General features: G+C 46.3%; 1 protein-coding gene across 1 annotated transcript; it reads left to right on the forward strand.

Moving 5' to 3' along the window:
* Positions 1-113: 113 nt before the first annotated feature.
* VPS26B (VPS26 retromer complex component B) lies at positions 114-20,028 on the forward strand. Its single transcript, XM_012739610.2, has 6 exons — positions 114-808; positions 9,784-9,940; positions 15,073-15,237; positions 17,054-17,229; positions 19,193-19,335; positions 19,739-20,028. Exons 1-6 carry the CDS (start codon positions 586-588, stop codon positions 19,883-19,885), a joined length of 1,011 nt encoding a protein of 336 aa, XP_012595064.1. The 5' UTR covers positions 114-585; the 3' UTR covers positions 19,886-20,028.
* Positions 20,029-21,752: the final 1,724 nt, after the last annotated feature.

Below are 21,752 nucleotides of genomic sequence, written 5' to 3' on the forward strand. Positions count from 1 at the left end.
CAACTGAGGGAGAGACAGGCCTCCCCTGCTCATGCGCAGTGAGCACACCCCCTGGCGGCTGGGAGGCCCAAGCCAGAAAGAAGCGTGCGCATGCGCGGGGCATATCCAGTGCATCCGGGCTGGAGCTCCCCTCCCCCTCCCCCGCCCGGCGCCTCGGAAGCACCTGGGTGCGTTGCGCGGGAGGCTGGGCAGCTGGCTGCGCGGCTCTGCGCTGGACCCCACCTGGTGGGCGCAAGCCACGCACACCCGGCTCTGCGCGGCCGCCTCCACAGCTAGCACAGCCGGCCCTCGCCCGTTCACTGCCACTGGCGGCTCGGGCGGCTCGGCGCGGCGCACTGCTCCTCGGCGCTTTGCTGCTCCGGGCGCTGCAGCCCGCAGCCGCCTGCCTCCCCCGGCCCTGCCCCTCCCCCGTGGAGCGGGGCTGTCGGTCGCTGCCCACCGCCCGGCTGCAGCGGCGAGCCCGGCTGCGGTGCGGCCGCCGAGCGCGCTCCCGCATCGGCCCTCCGGCCTGCCTTCCCTTAGGGCAGCCCGCGCCCGGGTGGAAGGGAGCGGTCCCTGCCGAGACCGGCCCGGCCCGGCGGTGAGATGAGCTTCTTCGGCTTCGGGCAGAGCGTGGAGGTGGAAATCCTTCTGAACGATGCGGAGAGTAGGAAGCGAGCCGAGCACAAGACGGAGGACGGGAAGAAGGAGAAATATTTCCTCTTCTACGACGGGGAGACGGTCTCCGGGAAGGTGAGCCTTGCGCTCAAGAACCCCAACAAGCGCCTGGAGCACCAGGGCATCAAGATCGAGTTCATCGGGCAGATCGGTGAGTCGAACCCCGGGACCTCTCTCCCCAGCGTCGTCTGCCCGGCCAGGGCTGGGAGGCGGGCGGGGAGCAGCGTGATTCAGGGCCCAGCTCCGGCGAGGCCTGGCACAGTCGCTTGTCAACTGCAGCCTGAGGCCTGGGGCTCAGAAACAAGTCCCGCTGGTGGGTGACTCCCCCTGCCTTACTGTCCTCCCTGCCAGAAGTGACAGTGCACTGCCAGAGAGGTGGGGAGACCGTGCGCGGGAGGGAGCGCCCTGCTGTGCCTGTCCCGACGCTGCCTCTGGGTACCCCTGTCTCTTCAGCATGCTCTCAGCTGTTCTTCTTGCACTCAGGGTTTCAAAGTGAGGTGCTCCACCATAGCATGCAGGTGGGTTTGTCAGGAGAGACCTCCCAATACTGGCTTTCCCATGGACTGGCCATGTACAGCTGTCAGACCAGAGTTAAGCTGGTCCTGCGAGCCCACCTCCCTGCACCTCCACCCACCCCCTTCTCTCTATAGAAGTGATGTGGAAGAGGGAGCTCACCAGTACTCTTATCTCGCCTCAGCTCTGAAACTACCTATCCTTGTACATACTTTGAGAAAGAAGACCTGTAATTTTCAGTCCCAGTCTCACTGCTTACCTAGCCTGCATTTCTCAAACTTTTTTATTGAATCCGAGTTTTCAGTTGTCTAATTTTCTCCTTAAAGACAAAGAATGATGTTTCTGAAACCACAATTAAGTGGTCAGAATTTCTCAATGCTCTAACAGTCTCCAAACACTATTAACCATGAGAACTAAACAGTAAAAAGCAGTAATGAAGATTTGGGGAGCTGCTGGTCAAGACTGGGTTGTTTCCAACTCTAGGACTATTTGGAGTCTTGTGTGTTATTAAAATGCTCAGGCACTTCTAAAACAAATTGTTTTTGTCATTAGGTCAGGAGTAGATTCACAGTAAATACTCTCTGGGTTGCAAACACCTCTGGTGGAGATTCCATACCCTTTACCACATACTGCCTGTATAACAATGTTTTTAGAGACTTCTTTGGGGAAGCTTGTTAAACTCCCCTGTCCTGAGGATTTAGGAAAGAATTTTTGTTCTCTTTTTTGCTCTTTTCACAGAGCCAGGAAACACTGAGGCACAGGTAGGAGGAACCCGGGCAAAAGGAGTACTGGTGGCCTGGTTCTGCAGTCCACTGCTCAGCCTTAAGCATTTTGCCCTGGTATTTAAGAAAATGAGATTAGGTTGAACACTGGCTGATCCTATAGAGACCTTTTTATGTTATTTTAAAACCAGAATATGAGAGACTTGTTACTGTACCAGAACAGGAGCTGAAGAGTGAATTCATGCCTCTACTTTCCTGTGTCTGTCTTTGATGGCAGGGTTTCTCAACAGCAGCACTGATGACATCTGGGGCCTGATAATGTTTTGTTGTCATAGGGTGTTTAGCAGCATCCCTGGCTTCAACGGACCAGATACCAGTAGCATCTCCCGCTTGCGACCACAAAAATGTCTTGCAATATTGCCGTATGTCCCCCGGAGTGTAAAATCATCTGTAGTAAAGTACTATATGGTAGACAGGATGAAACCAAAGCATTTTATGCTCAGAGTAATATATGAAATAGTCAAGAAATCTTTGCCTGTCATGGGATTAGGGTTAAAATTATTAAAAATAAAGAAATCCATGCCTGCTGAGAAATGGTGTTTTTAAATAGTAGTTTTAAAGTTATTGCATTGATTCTTTGACTCCATAATACCAGTGTAGACATTAGTCTGTGTCTGTACCTTCATTCTCAGGTGGTGGTACCTTGCCAATATATGAAAGATGACCCAGAATGTTCCCTGCCCCAGACAATATGAAATGAGCTGTTCTGAGAGGATCGGTGTCCAGGCTTCCCTCTAATCCAAATGAAAGGTAGTTGAGGAGGCTACTTGCTGTTCCTCCCCTGCCTGGTTTCTTGGTTAACTCCTTAATCCCAAGACATCATCCATGCTGAATTTTCTCAGAAACTTTTGTTGCTTCCACTAGTAATTCTTTCTGGGGCTCTGGGCATTCTGAGCTGAGTTGACCATGAGACTTTGGGGAAGTTAGGTCCCTCTCTGGGCCTCAGTTTTCTCAGCTGTCAAGCAAGGATAATAAAATCACCTAGTGAGAATGTTGGGCATGTAAGGGGATCCTACTTCATGCCCCTTATTGATAGAAGGTCCTTTTATAAAATTATAGTAGTTGATGTAGTGATGTTTCCACTTCATAAATTCAGTTATCAATCACTGGCTTACTGCTCTTCTCCCGTACCTCTTACACTCCACCCCACAATAAGATTGCCATGCTTACTTACAGGGAGTGTGTGTCTCAGCACTATGCCTTAAGTCTCTTCAGCCACAGGGACCAGGCACACCTGGTTCTGCAGATAGAGCCAATTCCAGATGCGTACTTAAAGCTCACCCTCAATTATCTGTGGTTACATGACATAGTAAGAGAATAATACAGAATGATGGACAATATGTTTCTTATTATTTAGTTTGTGGATGTATTTATTGATCAAGAACAAGGTGTTAAAATAACCTTTCTAGATATGTTTGATATAAAGGGAGTTTGTGTTCCTAAAGTACATACATCGACAGATAAGTAAAGATGGTACCAGCCTATGTGGAGGCACAAAGTGACTTTTCTGAAGCTCTTAAATTCCTCCTATTTTATCCTCCTGGTTCCCCCAAAGAAGCAGCATGTGAAGTATCTGTGTCATAAACCTAAGACAGTCATTGTGAACTGACCTCAGGGCACCAGAGCGAGACGAGTGAGTAACTTTGCTGAAGTTGCGGTTGTGTGGTTTTCTCCTTCATTGCACTCTTTGACTATGAATGAAGTGGGTGGAACTTGGGTCTGGTTCTGAGGTATGGCTGTATGGCCGACCTGTGGGGGTAAGAAGGTGGACATCACTGAGCTCTGTCCCCCTTCCTCGTTGGTTTGGAGGCAAGCAGAGGTGTAACCTTTGCCCCTTGTCTCCTCTCACTGTAACTTGCTCTGGGCATCTCCTCTGCACCCATGACTTCAGTGTCATCTTATATTCTGATGACTCCCACAGTTTCTTTGTCTTGACTGGTATTCTCTTCTGAGTTTCACACCTGTCTTTCCAGATGCCTACTAGACATGTCCACTTGGATACCCAATGGGTGCCTCAGAGACACATCCCAACAGAAACCCTGCCTTCTCTCTCTCTCTCTCTGCCCCTGCCCCAGCCCCATTCCTGCTACTTCTCCTGATTTCTCCATTTTGGCCTATGTCACCTGGGTCCACTCAGCCTCAGAAATCTAGGAGTCATCTCAGGCTCTTCACTCCCCCTCCCATGCATCCAGTTGGCTTCTAAGTTTTGATTCTCTAATAGCTCTGTAATATATCTTAAATCGGGATCTGCTGCTCATTCTCGATGTTACTGCCTTTATTATTTCTATGTGTAGTAGCCTCCTGACTAGTCTTCCTGCCTTTGTTTCCCTTTCCTTTCAGGTCATCTTCTGTAAAAATGAACTAACTAAAAGACAGTCCTAACATTATCAGTCCCCTCCTTAAAATTCTTCTTGACTCCCACTATTTAAAGTGGAAAAACACATCCAAATCCTTCCGGAGTTGGTCCCTGCCTCATCTCCGCCCTAGCCCTTCACCCACACCACTTGTGGCTTCCTCAAAATATCCTATTTCTTCTGGAATCTTCGTATATTCCCTTTGTATGGCAACATCTTTCTGCAAGGTATTACCTTCAACCCAAACTCTTAACTCCTTCCTCAAAGCCCAGCAAACACCCACACCAATCAGCAAGCCTTCCCTGACTTCCCCAGGCTAACCTCAGTGCTTCCTCCAATGACCTTCCAGAAGCCTCACTAATCTCTCTTCAAGCAGAATATGACAGGGTTGTGACTCTTTTTTTTTTTTTTTTAATTTGTCTGTCTGCCTTACTAAATTCAGAGACCTGGAAACCAAGGACTGCCTTCATTTCATCATTAGTGTAGAGGCTAATCTCGTCTTAGTGGCTAGATAGCATATAGAAGGTGCCCAATAAATATCTGTTAACTAGATACATTTGTCAGATCTAAGAATTGACAGAAACTATTCTTGAGATTTTTTTTTCTCATCTCCTCCTAGATAAGTGAGTTATTTTAATGAAAGAAAGGGAGAGTGCAGGTTTGCTTTGCTGGTTACCTTTAAGTGTCTGGGCTTTCTGCTTGTGCTTGTGGAGGAGGCATCAATGAGTGAGGTGCATCCCTTAGCAGAGGCTGCTGAAAACTTGTGTGACTCATGGTGTGCCCTGCTGGAGCAGCACCCTCACTGAGCGGCCTGGGATAGAGGAGTGTTGAAGCTAATGTCAGCTCACAAGCTCTTGCGTCTTTCTCTCATCACACTATCCTATGCCAAGTTGAGGCTGATTTCTTCCTGTACATAAGAAAATACGAGTTGTCAGACCTGTGGTCCATCTGGTACTGCACCAACTGCTCAGATATTGCAGTTTGTATGTTGCCCGCTGAGGGTATGGGTCTTATTTATTCATTTATGTCGTGCATGTTTTTCTGTTACCCTCTCTAAGTTTTTGAGGCTGCACTGGGATCCTCCTGCACCTAGCATACTTTTTCTGATGACTTGGTTTGTGTTCTAACACTGCCAGCACAGACGTGGTGAGGGCATCTCCCGGGCCAGGTCCGTAGGATAGACCTTGTCACCTTGCAGGTAAGGCTCACATCTTTACAAAGATGCAGTAGTCTGTAAGGAGCACTGAGCGAAGAACTGTGTTTGTGAGGAGGGGCCATTGTGCAGCTGGACACCTTTGGGGAACACTGGTAGAGAATGGAAGGTAGACTTGGGTCACCTGGGAGACCAATGGGGTTAAAAAGAACCAAACATAATTAGAAACTTGCAGAGCAGGGCAGATGGGAACATCCCTGCACTCCAAAGCCAATAGACATTATCTAGATTTTTTTTTTTTAAGTTTGTAATAAGCCCATCAGTACCAGTCAGGCCTGTACTTATAAAGACTCCAGAGGCTTTCTGTATTTCAATTCATTAACCCTTGAAATACTAAGTAAAAGGCACATTAAGATTAAATGGATTGATTGCAGCCCATTTACCAAGCTGCTAGCAGGGTCTGGAGCCAAGCCACGTCTGGCTGGGCACAGGTGGCCTGGAGGTGCTACTGCTCCTCAGGTTTACCGGGGCCAGGAGATGGCTGTGGGGTGTGGCTGGCACGAATCTTGCCTGGGTTGCCAGCCAACAAACATGGCTGGGAAAAATCAGATGAAGAGGAGGCTGTTTAGAGGGCTTTTTGCCCTTGCTGAGTTATGTTTCTTCTAAGACCAGCATGAAGCGTGGATTAAACATGATCCTGTCCCTGCAGTGACCCCCAGCGTGTCCGTCACAGGATGATCTATAGTGCAAAACTGGCTCATTTTCTTTCCAAAGTGGCAAATTCACTTCTCAACAGTTGGTGGCAAGTTTCACCATGAAAACATCCTGAGTACAAAAGTTATTTCCTCCTGTTGGACTGAGAAGGAAACTAAAGACAGGGTAGTTACCTTAACAAACAACTTAGTTCCTACTTCTAGCCCAAAATGTCTGGTCTCTGAGGACTTTGGTGGTTGGGAAGAATGAGGGGTGACTTGTGGTTGTTTCTTTGAGATGGAATAGAGGCATTTTATAGTCTCTTTAGGGCCCAAACCTCTTGTGAGAACAACCTTAGAGTTTCTGTTTTAATTTATGCAAGAGGAAACCACACTTTCTGGCAAATAGGAAAGTACTATTGTTTCTGCTCCTTTGCCCTACAATGTTTGCAGAAGCATTGCAAATGGCTTCTAAATTACAGGTTAAAAAGGCCAGTCTAGCCCTGCTCAGACCACACACTGGCCACTCTTCCATGACATTTGAGGTAGGAGCTGATAGTACTTTGTGTCCAGGAGCAGAGGGACTAGGGAGAATGTGATGCTCTGCAGGGAAGGACTTCTACCCCATGTCCCTTTCTGGGTTGCTAGGATCCATGAATGCTGGCAACCTGAGCACTCTCTGAGCCTTTTCTGTTTTGTTTATTTCTCATGTTGCCTTTGGGCTGTGTTCTCACATTTGTGTATTTTTCCATCCTTCTCTTCCCATCTTACTCTTGACTCTGGAATTTCCCACTTAGCTCATGGACCTTGAGGTCTTGGCTCTGTCTGCTTCTGTCCCTGGAACTGTGGTGAGTCTAGTGCTTAGGAGCTGAGGGACTAGGTTCCCAAGTTAAGGGTTCAGCTTCCACATGGGAGCCAACACCACCAACCAGGGCTCATGTAGCAGAAGTAAGCAAAAGAGTCCCTGTCACTGGGGCTGGCCACTGCTCTGTTCCCACTCTATTCCTGCACTTCCTTACTTTTATTGAGGGGCACACTTACTGGATTGCTCACCTACCCCTCCCCCGCTATCCCCCGTCATTTGGAGTTGTCATCTCCTATTTAGTGGCTTTGTGGGTTATCACTTACTACCTAGAGTACTGCTCACTGCTGAAACCAGAGAAGGTAGATTGTTTGTAATAAAAGATTGATTGACGTGTAACTACATAGGAAATGAGCCACAAACTATAACCACAGAATACACTGAATTCATATGGAAGTGGCATCACTAGTGTGGGGTTATCTACGCTACGGCCATCTTCATGAGTTGGATATTTTTTTTTTTTTTAAGTCAGAGTCTCACTCTGTTGCCCAGGCTAGAATGCCGTAGCGTCAGCCTAGCTCACAGCAACCTCAAACTGCTGGGTTCGAGTGATCCTTCTGTCTCAGCCTCCCAAGCACCTGGGACTACAGGCATGTGCCACCATGCCCGGCTGATTTTTTCTCTATATATATTTTTACTTGGCCAATTAATTTGTTTCTATTTTTAGTAGAGACGGGATCTAGCTCTTGCTCAAGCTGGTCTTGAACTCCTGACCTCGAGTGATCCGCCCGCCTCGGCCTCCCAGAGTGCTAGGATTACAGGCATGAGCCACCGCACCTGGCCTTTTTTGGGGAGGTCTTGCTGTTGTTCAGGCCAGTCTTGAATTCTTGGCCTCAAGGGATCCTCCTGCCTCAGCCTCCCAATGTGCTAGGATTACAGGCATGAGCCACCATGCCTGGCCAAGTTGGGTAAATCTTATGACAGTGTCCACTCTGCTTCAGAATGCTCCCCTGTCAGGGGCAGCTGCTAGACCAGCAAGGGGGTGGATTTTGCTCTCAGACTGAAAAGAACCACCTAAAACCATTTTTTTTTCTTTCTGGAAATGATTCTTCCCCTAGGGCAGGGATGAACATTGTGTTGGCTCTGTGGAGGCAAGAGATCTGGTTTCTTGGGCCCAAGAAGGCTTTGATACTAATCTTGGCTCAGATCTTGTGCTGTCCAGGGAGGACCCAGAGCAGCTCTCCCCCACTGCCATTAATGCTTGGGTTATCTCTGAGAGAGCTCACCCTCTGTGTCCTGGAGATGCCAAGAACCGGGCCTAGTGGGCAGTTGTCCCAGAGACCCTTTTCTGTGGACTGATCTCCTTCTCCCCAAGCAGCAAACCACAGAAGCAGCGAGTGTACTCTGCCTGCTCCGTTTTCCCCGTTCAGCTGCCTTGCTTTCAGTTGCAGCCTAGCACAGGACTTGAACCCAGAAATACCTGAGGAGTGGTACTGTGATGTGGCCACGTCTAGTCACAGTCAGCATTAAGAGATCACGACTGCAGAGCCAGGTGTTAGGGAGTACCAGGGAGCTGAGGATATAGTCAAAATGGAAAAGAAAGACCATGTATATATGGTACAACTTAAGTAGCAGAATACAGACATAAAATAACATAGGACAAATGGGTGGTGTGAACTTACAAAGAAATACCACAGCCTAGGCAACATAGCAAGGCCTTGTCTCTATAAAAGTTTTAAAAAATTAAAAATTAACTGGGTCTAGTGGTGCACCCCTGCAGTCCCAGCTACTTTGGAGGCTGAGATGAGAGGATCACTTGAACCCAGGAGTCGAGTCTGGGTGGGGTGTCTGGGCAACAGAGTGAGACCTTGTCTCTTAAAAAAAAAAGGAAGGAAGGAAGGAAGGAATGAATAGCAGGACTGTTTCTTGAAGAGGATGAATTTAAAGCAATGCTTCTCAAAGTGTGGTACCAGCACCCGCGAGGTGCTTGTTTGCATTTCCTGTTAGAAATGTAAATACTCAGGCCCTACCCCAGACCTCCTGAATCAAAAATATCAGAAATGGGGGGCCAGCAGTCTGTGTTAACCAGCCCTCCAGGTGATTCTGATGCACACTGAAGTTTGAGAACCACTGATTTAGATGGAGGGAATAACATTAAAATGTCCACGTCAGGTTGGCATCATGCCCTCCTTTTTGAGTGATAGCAGAAGCTAGCAGCTATATTTATTGAGTACTTCTTCCCTACTAGTTACTATCCTAAATCTTTTACCTACATTAGCCCTGCTACCTCTCGCACAGCCTTATGCACTGGGCTGTGTTATTACCCTCATGATACCAGGTCATAGAAACAGATGCAGTCTAGGAGGAGACCTGCTCTAGTCTAGCTCTGCAACCAAGTCAGTGATGCCAAGCCAGTCATAGCACACTATGCCTCAGTTTCCTTATCTGCTAAATGGTGATAAGGTCTGTCCCAGCTGTCTTACAAGATGATAAGGATAATATTAAGTAAATTGTACTTATCCTTTCAAAAGTTAGAAATGTTGAAAAGCTGTTTAAAGAAATGTGGCCTTTGTGACATTGGTGCCGTGACTTACTCCTTACTAAGAGACACTGTCCTGACACCCTAGAGCAGGGTTATGTTGGGTTCTTTTTGTGCCATGAGATTTCATTACAGAAAAGAGTCTTTGGAAGGGGGTCAGCAAACCAAGGCTAGAAGGGGTCTGTTTTGGGAAGAGGTCCTTCAGAAGAGAGGTACCTCCAGCCTGGAGCTCCCTCCCCAGGCCCCATGTAGCTCAGGATCTGATAGAGGAGGGCATTGCTCTCTCTCCAGAACTCTACTACGACCGTGGGAACCACCATGAATTTGTGTCCCTGGTGAAGGACTTGGCCCGGCCTGGAGAGATCACCCAGTCGCAGGCCTTCGACTTTGAGTTTACCCACGTGGAGAAGCCGTATGAGTCCTACACAGGGCAGAATGTGAAGCTACGGTAAGTTGTGCCTACTACTTCCTCACTGTGCCCCAGAACCTGCCCCACATAGACAAGGACCTGAGGTTTCTGAGGATCTTTATATGGCTAGTGAGAAGGAAGAGTATTATGAGCTGTGGTGTGCTGGTAACAATGGGCTCTCTGGAAGGAACGCTGCCTGGTTTGTAGAGTTTGTCGGTTTCTACACCACAGCCAATTTCAAGCTACCAACCTGATGTCCCTAAATGCAGAGGTGGGGGGAGATGTGCAGTAGCCACCTTTACATAGCATTACCATCATATGGGGACACCAAATGTATATTCCCTGAAGAACAGAAAGCATTATAAAGCATAGGAAAATATTGGGAAGCAATGGGTTTTTAGTATATATTACTTTTGTTTTTAACATAATTCATATAATTGTAAGTTTATATAATTTAACTTTAAATAATTGCTGTGTTAAACAGCCAATTCATGAAATTCCTGAAAATTTAGCAGTTGGTTTTTATAACTGAGTTGGCCCCGCAGTGTGATCTTGAGCTCTGCACCTCAGCCTTCTCACTTGAAAAATGGGTGATAGATTTGGATTTTAATTCTAGATCTGTCCTCTCCTCCTTCTGGGGGTGATAAGAAAATAAAATGTAACACAGTATGACAAGCTCTTAAAACATTAATGAACACATTATAAGCACATGGGATTGTTTTTACTGTTCTGGTGTTAGAAACTGAAGATAGGGACTGGTGCCTGGGTCTCTGGACTGAGAAAAATTCACAGCAGCTATAGACTCTTAGATGCAGCCTCAGGATTATGTGATGTCACTGGCATCAAGCAGACTCCTCTTTCACTCGGAATACCTGATTCTGGGTCTTGATACTGTCTCATAAGATCAGCTTGTTTCATCCACTGAAGGCCTAAGTTTAGGATGGTGTAGACTGCAGCAAGACCTTCACCTCCCTTCTTTCTCCTGGTCTCCCGTCTTCCATCAGAAGAGTGTTTATAGCCTCTTCTTTTTAATCTTTGCAGAGAGGTCTAAGCAGTGACATTACCCCACTAAGACAGTGTTTCATGATTGCACTCACAGAGGGCAGCAACCGTGAGGGTTATCTAGTCGTCACTTAAGCTCGACTGGGATTTATTATTTAATCTTTTCTTTTTCTTTTTTGCAGTGGATTTGTTTTAAGTGTTTTTTATGTCAGAAAGAAAGGTGTTGAAAACAGTATGAGAGTTCCTCAAAAAATTAAACATAGAATTACCATATATGATCCAGCAATTCTACTTCTGGCTATATATCGGAAAGATTTCAAAGCAGGGTCTCAAGTAGATACTTGTACACCCATGTTCATAGCAGCTTTATTTACAATAACCAAAGGTGAAAGTAACCTAAGTGTCCATAAATGGATGAATGGGTAAACAAAATGTGGTATATATACACAGTGGACTATTATACAGCTATAAAAAGGAAGGAAATGCTGTCACATACTACAATATGGATGAGCCTTAAGGACATTATGGATGTGCAATGAGCCAGTCACAAAAGGACAAATGCTGTATGATTCCACTTATATGAGGTACGTAGAGTAATCAGATTCATAGAGACAGAAAGTAGAGAGGAGGTTGCCCGCACCTGGAGAAGTGGGAAATGGGGATTTAGTGCTAAATCAGTGCAGTTTCGTTTGGGGAGGATGGAGAAGTTCTGGAGGTGGGTGGTAGTGATGGTTGCACAGACATGTGAATGTATTTAATGCCACTGAACTGTACCCTTAAAAATGGTTAAAACGGTAAATTTTATGTTATGTGTATTTTACCACAATAAAAAAAGAAAAAAAGGCATTACTGTCCAAATTAGATGAAGATTTGAGTATTCATGTTGAGAAAGCAAGGAGGTAAAGATGCGAAAATTAGTTGAGGATAGTTTATTTTTTTCTATTTTTGTTGTTGTCGTCATTGTTACTGTTGTTCGAGACAGGGTCTTCACTCTGTCGCCCAGGCTGTAATACTGTGGCATGATCATAACTCATTGCAGCCTCAAACTCCTGGGTTCAAGCGATACTCCTGCCTCAGCCTCCCATGTAGCTGGGACTACAGTCACAAACCACCATACCCAGCTAATTTATTTTTTGTAGAGATGGAGTCTTATTATGTAGCCAGGCTGGTCTTGAATTCCTGGCCATAAGCAATCCTCGCACCTCGGCCTCCAAAAGTGCCGGGATAATAGGCACGTGCCACCATACCCAGTTACTATTTTTTCCTCTAAATTTTTTGTAGAGATAGCATCTCTTCTGTTGTTCAGGCTGGTCTGGAACTCCTGGCCTCAAGCGATCCTCCTGCCTTGGCCTCCCAGAGTGCTGGGATTACAGGTGTGAGCCACTGCTCCTGGCCAAGGACAGGTCACAGAAGATGTAAATTCCAGATTAAGAACTTGTATCTTATTACACAGGTGGAGGGAAAACATGAAAAGAGTTTTTGGCCTTTTTTTTCTTCTTTGTTTTTAGGCAGGGGAATGATTCTTTTGGAAGATTAAAGTCAATATGTAGCATTTGATGGATGGGAAGAGTGTGGAGACAAACTTTCAGAAGGCCAGTATGAGGTCCTCAGAGTTCTACTTTGGTGGGCACAATGGGAACAGGCAGAAGCAAGGAGTTTGCCAATGAGTAGAGGCTGCAGCCACGGAGGTGGAGAGAGAGGGCCATCGGGAGGAAGAAGTATTTTGGAGATAAGATGGCTCATCCTATTTTTAGAGAGGAGGTTGAAGTACTGGCAAAATAAAGAAGTGTAGAAATTCACTGGACAATTGGAAATGCAAGCCTGGCACTGAGGACAGAGGGGAAACTAAGAAATGCACAATCAGGAATCATCTGCTCAGAGGTAATAACTGATAACGCTTTTTCAAGGAGAGGGGCTCTGGAGAAGAGCCAGGACCCACGGGGAACCAGGAGGAGGAGGGGAAAGAGGAGGTGTTTCACACAACACTGGATTTGGCCACTGGGAGGCCACGGGTTCCCTTCAGGAGAGGTTTCTGTCTGGGCATGGAGAGAGAAGCAAGGGGCTGGAAGTAGTGGCTGGTGCAGGAGCTGCAGCAGGCAGTACAGGTCCTGTCTTGTGACAGCAGTCTCTGAAGAAAGAAAAGGAAAGGATTGGGTAAGTCAAGAGTGAAAGGCCTGAAGAGGATTTGGGGGATTGACTTTTTGGACCTTTTTATAAACTCAAAGGAAGAAGCCTTGAGGTAGAGAGAGATTGATGATCGGGAAAATCAGAAAAGTAGAAGGATCAACATGCTGGACCAAGGCTCCCACATTAGAATCACTGGGAAGCTTTTAAAAATGCAAATGCCTGTGTCCCTCTCCTGAGCAATTACATATCAGATGTGCCTAGGCAGCAGGATTTTTAGCGCCTCCACCCCCAGGTGATTCTAATGTGCATCCATATGAGAGTCCTTCTGCCAGATGAGGGAGAAGAAAAGGTCTTGAGAGTCAGAGGTGCTGTTGGAAAGAGGATGGGTGATGAGGCAGAGACATGTTTAGGCCCTCAGTAAGCAGCAGACAAAGCAGAGAAGGGAGAGAGTTATAATTCATCTCAGAGTAAAGAGCAGTGTCCTACACAGACAAGCCCCTGAGAGCTGTAGAGCAATTAGAAAAATGTTAGGGATAGATGTCTTGAGCAATGTGATGGAAGTTGCTGAGGACAGGAAGGATTGTAAGAGTCAGTGCCACATGTATAGTTGATATGGTTAGCATATCTTTTTAACTTTCTCTAGTAATACATCACAGGTGGTGGGGATTATCCAAGTTTTATTAAGAAGAAAATATAATTAAAGGGCTTTCTCTCCATTAGATATTAACACAGTGTTGAGTCAAGGGGACAGGGATACTGGGGAAAGGGAGTGCTGAACTGGCTGGCCCCAGAGGTCAGGGTTATTAAACCACTTCGGGGGTTGTGTGTCTGTTTTCTTTCTTTTTTTTTTTTTTTTTTTTTTTTTTTTTTTTTTTTTTTTTTTTTTTTTTTTTTGAGACAGAGTCTCACTTTGTTGCCCAGGCTAGAGTGAGTGCCATGGCGTCAGCCTAGCTCACAGCAACCTCAAACTCCTGGGCTCGAGTGATCCTTCTGCCTCAGCCTCCCGAGTAGCTGGGACTACAGGCATGTGCCACTATGCCCGGCTAATTTTTTATATATATATATCAGTTGGCCAGTTAATTTCTTTCTGTTTATAGTAGAGACGGGGTCTCGCTCTTGCTCAGGCTGGTTTTGAACTCCTGACCTTGAGCAATCCGCCCGCCTCGGCCTCCCAAGAGCTAGGATTACAGGCGTGAGCCACCGCGCCCGGCCTGTTTTCTTTCTATTAATAACTTGTCCCCTACCATGGCAACCTGCTCCCCAAGGACCCTAGGTTCAGCCAGAGACTTGTTATTCTAATAGACCAGCTACTCTCTTTGTCTATTGCATGTAAGGTTTGCTTTTCCTAGAATTCCCTTTTCTCTGTCCCATAGCACTGGACCACAGTGTCTGAATCAGTCCTTCCCATGTGTCCTAATTTTTTTGTTTATTTGCCCATTTCCCCCAGTGGGTTGTGAGACTGTATCTAATTCATTCTATGCACAGTGCTTAGCTTGGTAAATGTTTGCTGAATGAATAGTTGACTTAATTTCTCCATTCCCCATTCCTCTCTTTTAACCGTGAAGGACATAAGAAAGGTTTATTGATTGATTATTCTGAAATGAACAAGTGTGCAAATATAAGAATATGAGACATATCCCTGTGTTCAAAAGCCAGGAGTTAGCTAAATAAATAAAACTTGTACACAAATACATGGTAGATAGTAGTAAGGGCTATGAAGGGTCTAAGTATAACACACTATTGGGGTACAGAGCAGAGCAATCACTTTTACTTGGAGCAGGGTTCTTAATCTGGAGGCATGGGCTCCAAAAAGTGATTTGGGGGCAGGGTCTTTGAACTCCCTACAATTATAGTTGCAATGTATAGGTTGCATATGTGCATTTTTTCCGGGAGCAAGGTCTATAAATTCTCAAAGGGATACAAAGCCCTAAGAGGTTAAGAACCTTGTAAGGGGTTCTCTCAAGTGGACCATTTTGGTTCCTATAGCTAGGTAGCATCTGGAAACCAGGAGTATTTATTCATGACAACTCCATCTCCTACAGCTATTTCCTTCGAGCCACCATCAGCCGCCGCCTCAATGATGTCGTCAAAGAGATGGACATTGTAGTTCATACACTCAGCACATATCCGGAGCTGAACTCCTCTATCAAGATGGAGGTTGGAATTGAGGACTGTCTGCACATTGAGTTTGAGTATAATAAATCCAAGTAAGTGTCCCAGTTCCCAAGACTATGGAATTATTATTTAATGAGGTTAAGAGAGATCTTGACCCGAATGCAAATTATAGAGCCCTATGACTAAATTGCTTCATGGGGACATACTATGGGGAGAAGACTGCAGAAATAATACAGTGAATATGTGTGTTAGGATACCTACAGGTAGGCTGACCAAAAAATAAAACTTCATTTGCTTAAGTGAAATTATATTAAATTAAGGTGGTATGCTTAAGTTAAACATCCTTTGATGCCTTTCCATGTCAGGCTACACTAACTTGAAAGTTATTTGTTTTGGATTCAGGTTCAGCTATTTCCTTCTAGTGATAAGAATAATCTCAGAATGCCATTCTGTTATCATTTGTTTCCTCCATATATGTCTTTAGAAATCAAAATGAGGAAACCAAACACTGGCTATAGTTTGCTGCTTCCTCCTTAAACTAAAATAAATTGTAGCAAAGAATACCTGATGTATTTTTATAAAAGTCTTAAAATAACTTTAACTGGCAAGTTAGGAAAATGTGTATGTTTTAAATGGTGTTTACTGTTAGAACATCAAAATATTTAACTGCTTATAAATCACAAAACTTTCTGACAGTTTGAAAAGCATCTTTCTTTTGAATATGATACATTCCTGAAAATGTTTGGAAATCAAATATCCAAAAGTAAAAGGGCAGAGGCTGGCAGCACTGCTACCTGTAAGAGCTGAAAAAAGCCACTGCCCCACAGTGCATGCCAGACCAGAGCTAGGTGGGAAAAAGGCACTTTAGGGAGGCAGGGGTTGGACCTTCCAGATTGTGCCTTTCCTTGCACAACAGGGTACTCTGTGAAATTGCCCATTTCTGTGTTCCAACCTGGGACTTGGAATCAGGTCAAGAAGTTGGGCTACGGTTAGTAGATATTAATGTTTTTGTACCTCAGTTTCTCATATGACAAATGAGGGAGCCTAGAGAGCAGGCACTGATGCAGAGAGTGATTTGCTCTTCTTGCTCTACTGCTCCTGCTTGGCCTGTGCAGCCCAGAGCAGACAGACATGTGTGATGTGAGCCATCAAGGCCCAGTTCCAAAAACACATATGGAAATTCAAGAGGAAGAGAGAGACTAGTTCCTGCATTTATGGGACTGACCTCTCACACATGAGAATATCTAAAAAACATGGTGGCTCACGCCTGTAATCCTAGCACTGTGGGAGGCAGGAGGATCGCTTGAGGTGAGGAGTTTGAAACCAGCCTGAGCAACAGCGAGACCCTGTCTCTACTAGAAATAGAAAAAATTAGCTGGGCAACTAAAAATAGAAACAAACAAAAATTAGCCAGGCATGGCAGCAAGTGCCTATAGTCCCAGCTACTCAGGAGGCTGAGGTGGGAGGATCGCTTGCACCCCAGAGTTTGAGGTTGCTGTGAGCTATGATGATGCCATGGCACTCTAGCCCGGGCAGCAGAGCGAGACTCTGTCTCGAAATAAATAAATAAATGAATAAACAAATACATACACAAACACAAAAGGTTCAAAAGAAAGCTACATGGTGAGGAGAGAGAGCAGATGAACAAATATGAACAATTGAGGTATCATGTAGGAAAGTCATTTGCATTGGATGTGGAACAGTGGAAGGGATGGAAGTCACTTAAATTCAAGTAAAGACACATTGGAAACACATTCCACCACAGCACTGCAGGCGGGAAGATGGGCAGGTGTGCACTGGAGCTGTAACTTTAACCAACACGTTATGACGATGGCAGTGTACTCTACTGAAACAAAAAGGGCCAGCCACTGCTCTAGCATCTTACTTCCTTTACTTTCTGTTTCCCAGATACCACTTGAAAGATGTCATTGTAGGGAAGATATACTTCCTGCTGGTGAGAATCAAAATCAAGCACATGGAAATAGACATCATCAAGCGGGAAACGACGGGCACAGGCCCCAACGTGTACCACGAGAATGACACTATAGCCAAGTACGAGATCATGGACGGGGCACCAGTGCGAGGTAAGCCTCCTGGCCGAGGCCCCAGCCACACCTTTTCTCCCAGTCTCTGCACAGAATTTTAGTAGAGTTTGAGGGATCTCACTGTAAGATGTCCTATTAACCTGTAATTTCTTAATCTCTCATTATGCACTATGGGTGCCAATAAGGAAGAAAAGGAAGGCTGAGTATGTAGAACTTCAGGCTCCTACCTCATCCTCACCCAGAAAAGTTCCATTTTGACCTCATTTATGTATTGGGCTTGTACTTGAGATTTAATCTTGCTGGGCATGGTGGCTCACACCTGTAATCCTAGCACTTTGGGAGGCTGAGGCAGGAGGATCTCTTGAGGTCAGAAGTTCGAGACCAGCCCAAGAAATGTAGTGAGACCTCGTCTCTACAAAAAAATAGGAGAATTAGCTGGATGTGGTGGCATGAGTAGACCCAGCTACTCAGGAGGCTGAGACTGGCAGATCACTTGAGCCCAGGACTTGGAGGTTGCAGTGGGCTGTGATGACACCTCTGGACTCTACCCTGCCAACAGATTGAGACCCTGTTCTACAAAAGAAAAGGATTTAATCTCAAGAGTTATGTCTGTTAAAAAACAAAAAATGTTTGAATAGTACTCATTTAGCAGATATAGTTTGAACATTTTACTACAATCCTTATTGATATTCTGACATTCTTTGGGGCTAAGGAGTGAGTAGTCATTTTTGTTACTTAGTTACTTTAGCTCTAGTAAAATTATTTGATCTCTTAATTCATTCAGCAGCTATGAAAGAGCACTACTAGATACTCTGGCCAACATTACCAGGCTCTACAGCTAGCACTGGGAACTCAATGGAAGCAGTCCTCCCCCACCTACATGGAGCTGACATTACATGTGGAATGAGTGGAGTTGAGAGCACTTTGTTATTTAGCGAACCTGTGTGATTATTTGGAAGGAGTGGTCATTTACATTCTTCACTGACTATAGCAACTGGTGATGAAAAATGTCTCTTTTCACTTTGAAGTGATTGGTGTTCCCAAGGTGTTCTTCTGTCAGTTCCCACAGTCTGTCCCATGTGGAAGGAGCGGTGTCATAGTGGGGACACTGGGGACACTCCCAGCAGATTCCTGGGTGTCACCTTGTGAGGCCCTTGGAAGGTCGGGGCCAGGTTCTCCCCACTCTCTGATGTCCCATTTTTCACCAGCTGTACAAGTAGAGCCAATGGTCATTTTTCCTCTAATGAAATGGGGCACTGAGAAACAATACAAAACAGCAGATAATTAAAAGAACATTTATATTTAGCTTTAGACTACATTATAGCTTTGGCCTTTCCCAGTAGAATTACTGCTCTAAGCTTGTTCCACTTATACTAGGAAAGACAGGATGTTAGAGCTGGAAGGGACCTAAAATATTACAGCCTGATTCTGTAATCTTCCACATGAGAAAGGGTCAGAGAAAGCGACAGAATCACTCTCAGAAGTCACACAACTGGTTAATGGAGAACAGGGGCCAAAATGAGGCCCACTTGTTTTCCAGACCACCACACCACCTGCCAGTCCATATTAGAGTAGGGATATATTTTGGGGGCATACACTAATTGGGATGGAGGGCAGTGACACTGAAATTGGTAGGTGACATGGCAAGTTAGCTAGGCTTTGACTACTGCCTCTTGGAAGCCCAATAAGCAGACACACTACATGTAATCAAGAGATGTTTAATAATAATCTCTCCGTGCTATTCCCACTCATTTGCTTCTCATTGCTCTCTGCTTTGGAGAGGACATTTGGAAGCTGTAACAAGACCTGGAATGGAATTAGAGAGTCAACATTTTTGCTTTAGCAAACTGCCGGACAACAGTGCAACTTCCCAAAAGCATTTTCTTTAGTGCTCCGTGCCACACTCAGGATAGGATCTCTGCTGTTGCCAGAGACTAACTTGGTGTTAAGGCCAAGTGGGTCACTTTGCTCTTAGCTCGGATTCTTGCCTCACCCCTTACAGGAGAGTCTATCCCGATCCGGCTCTTCCTGGCAGGGTACGAGCTCACGCCCACCATGCGGGACATCAACAAGAAGTTCTCTGTGCGCTATTACCTCAACCTGGTGCTGATAGATGAGGAGGAGCGGCGCTACTTCAAGCAGCAGGTGAGGCACAGGCATCTCCTCCTAGCTCCTGGATACTGTAGGGACAGAACGGGAAGGCCAACATTCCTGTGGAAGCAGAATGGTACAGGGGAGACAGTTTAAGTATGTAGGGCACCTGTTACTGTACCAAGAGGTGGAAACATTAGATTGCCCAGCATCCCACAGCAAGAGTGAACGTCCCCACTTGGTACCTAGAGTTTGCTGTCTCAGGCCTAACTTCTGCGACACCTGCTCTTCTGGCCCACACCAGGGACCGGGAGATACTGGCAGCTGCTGCCTTTGATAGAGATAAGCGGATGAGACCTTTGCCCAAGATTTCCCAGGACAAAGCTGGGAGCCCCTGGAATGCCCATTCCCACACCTCCCTCTCAGTGTCATGTTGCCCCCTCTCCTAATTCTACAGGAAGTGGTGTTATGGCGGAAAGGGGACATCGTACGGAAGAGCATGTCCCACCAGGCAGCCATCGCCTCCCAGCGCTTCGAGGGCACAACCTCCCTGGGTGAGGTGCGGACCCCCAGCCAGCTGTCTGACAACAACTGCAGGCAGTAGGCCCCCAGGGCCAAGAAGCTGCTGGGCTTCCACCACGGCACCCCCATCCACCAGACACCAGCGGCGGGTTGGGGGGAGGGCCACGTGAGGCTCAGCCGACCCGTTACTTGCAACCTGAAAACAAATCATGTTTTTGACTTAAATTCTTTTTTCTGAAGAACCTAACGGGCTTGGGTTGGGAAGCAGTCTCCTTGGGATTCTGTGGCTGATGTGGGGATAGGGAGCGGTAGCATCCTGGAAGCTAGTCTCTCTCAGGGGGAAAAAGAGCCTTCTGTTGCAGCCCTTCTTGCCGGGCTGCTTCGCGTCTTACAGGAGAGTCGACGGCACACACCCTTGGCTCTGGGCTTTCTGAATTTCCTGGAATTATAGGACCTGAGCATGTCCCTGGGATTCTGAGCTGCCAACAGGGCCTGAGTGGTCATGTCTTGTACTCCCCTCTACAGTCCCTGAGGTAGTGGCAGGAGTTGGGCCTGCCCCGTCCTAAATGGCAGGGATAAGACTCGAGATCAGGAAGCTACCTCTTTGGGAGTCTTAGATGTGGTGCTCTGAAGTTTCCATAGGCCACTTTCTTCCTGGCCTCTTACTGCTGGGAGCCAGATACCTCCCTTCTCCATCTTCTCTGGATTGTCAAAAACATCCTGAAGAGAAGCCTGTAGAAGGGCCTTGGGCACAGAGAAGCCCATGCATGGTCAGTATCATGCATGGATGGCAGCAGTGAACCCAGGAGGCTGAGCCCAGCCCTCTGAGGAAGATCATGGCAACTATCTGCCTTCACCACATGATTCCACTGGCCACCCTGAGGTCTGGGTTGTTCTAGGGTGTTGCTCTATGTGCCCAACAAGCCCTCAGCAAGAGGGTCTGTTTCCTTTAAGAAGAGATCCTAGGAAGGGGCCTTGACCCCTTTGCCTCCCTGAGAGTGGACCTCGTCTCTCCCTGCCCTCCACTTAGTTTCTAGGAATCGGGGGTTGGTTTTAAACACTTGGAAATTTTGTTCTTACTACCACTCTGAGCCCCTTCAGCCCTCTCCCTATGTGTTAAGGGGGGACAATGAGGGCCTCAGAAGACTCTGCTACCACAATTTGAGAATAATTATGCTTGCCAAATTACATCCTCATCCTCGCCAACTGACCCAGGTTTAGGACCATTGGTATTTTTTGTTTAAAAACACATATAAAAACTCTGGTGGATATTCTTGTCATGCTAGAGAAGAGGGAAGTTCTCCCTCTTGCTCTGTGCTCAGGCCTGTAGTAGGAAAGGTGTTTGTTGTCCTTTTCTGCCTCATCTGAAAATGACAGGAATTATTCTCCTATTGGCTTCCCTTCCCTTTATAAGAAGACCAAGCAGAACCCTCTGGCCAACTAATACAATATTTGGCGGTCTGGACTCTTAGTAATTTGGAAGGTAGCGGTGCTGGTTCCTGTGTCACTTTTCAGTTAGTGTGGGAAACGGGACTCCATTTTTCCTCAGAAATCCACAGTCTTGGGCCTTTGACTGGGCAGGGCTCATGGATCAGAGCTGAGACTGGAGGGAAAGGTATTTGGCATGATGTGCGGTTGACTGGGGGCAGCAGAACTGAGTGTGACACACAATCCCCATGGAACAGGATCACCCATCCAGCTGCCCTTGGATTATCAAAGTTGGGGCTTAAGTGTATGAGGCAGGTTCGGGTGCCTTGCCTTTTTCAGAGCATGAGATTAGGCTCTGGTGTGCCTCCTTTAAATAGCTGGTATTCTAACTAGAAGCATTTGTCAATTCCTCAGCCTCCCAACTGACAACACAAATTCATTTTCCAACTTTCCTAATATCTTAAACCTTTCTTCTGGGAGAACTAGAAGATAGAATTTGCTTTGATTCTCTCAGGCGCTGC

This window comes from Microcebus murinus, chromosome 4 (genome assembly GCF_040939455.1).
Source record: "Microcebus murinus isolate Inina chromosome 4, M.murinus_Inina_mat1.0, whole genome shotgun sequence".
Classification (NCBI taxonomy): Eukaryota; Metazoa; Chordata; class Mammalia; order Primates; family Cheirogaleidae; genus Microcebus; species Microcebus murinus.

Excerpts from the sequence above, each read along its gene's own strand:
- VPS26B (XM_012739610.2), top strand. The coding sequence starts at position 586 with ATGAGCTTCTTCGGCTTCGGGCAGAGCGTGGAGGTGGAAATCCTTCTG. Across the intron at positions 15,238-17,053 it reads TTTGAGTATAATAAATCCAA|ATACCACTTGAAAGATGTCA; the intron begins GTAAGTGTCCCA and ends TCTGTTTCCCAG. Across the intron at positions 19,336-19,738 it reads GGCGCTACTTCAAGCAGCAG|GAAGTGGTGTTATGGCGGAA; the intron begins GTGAGGCACAGG and ends CTAATTCTACAG.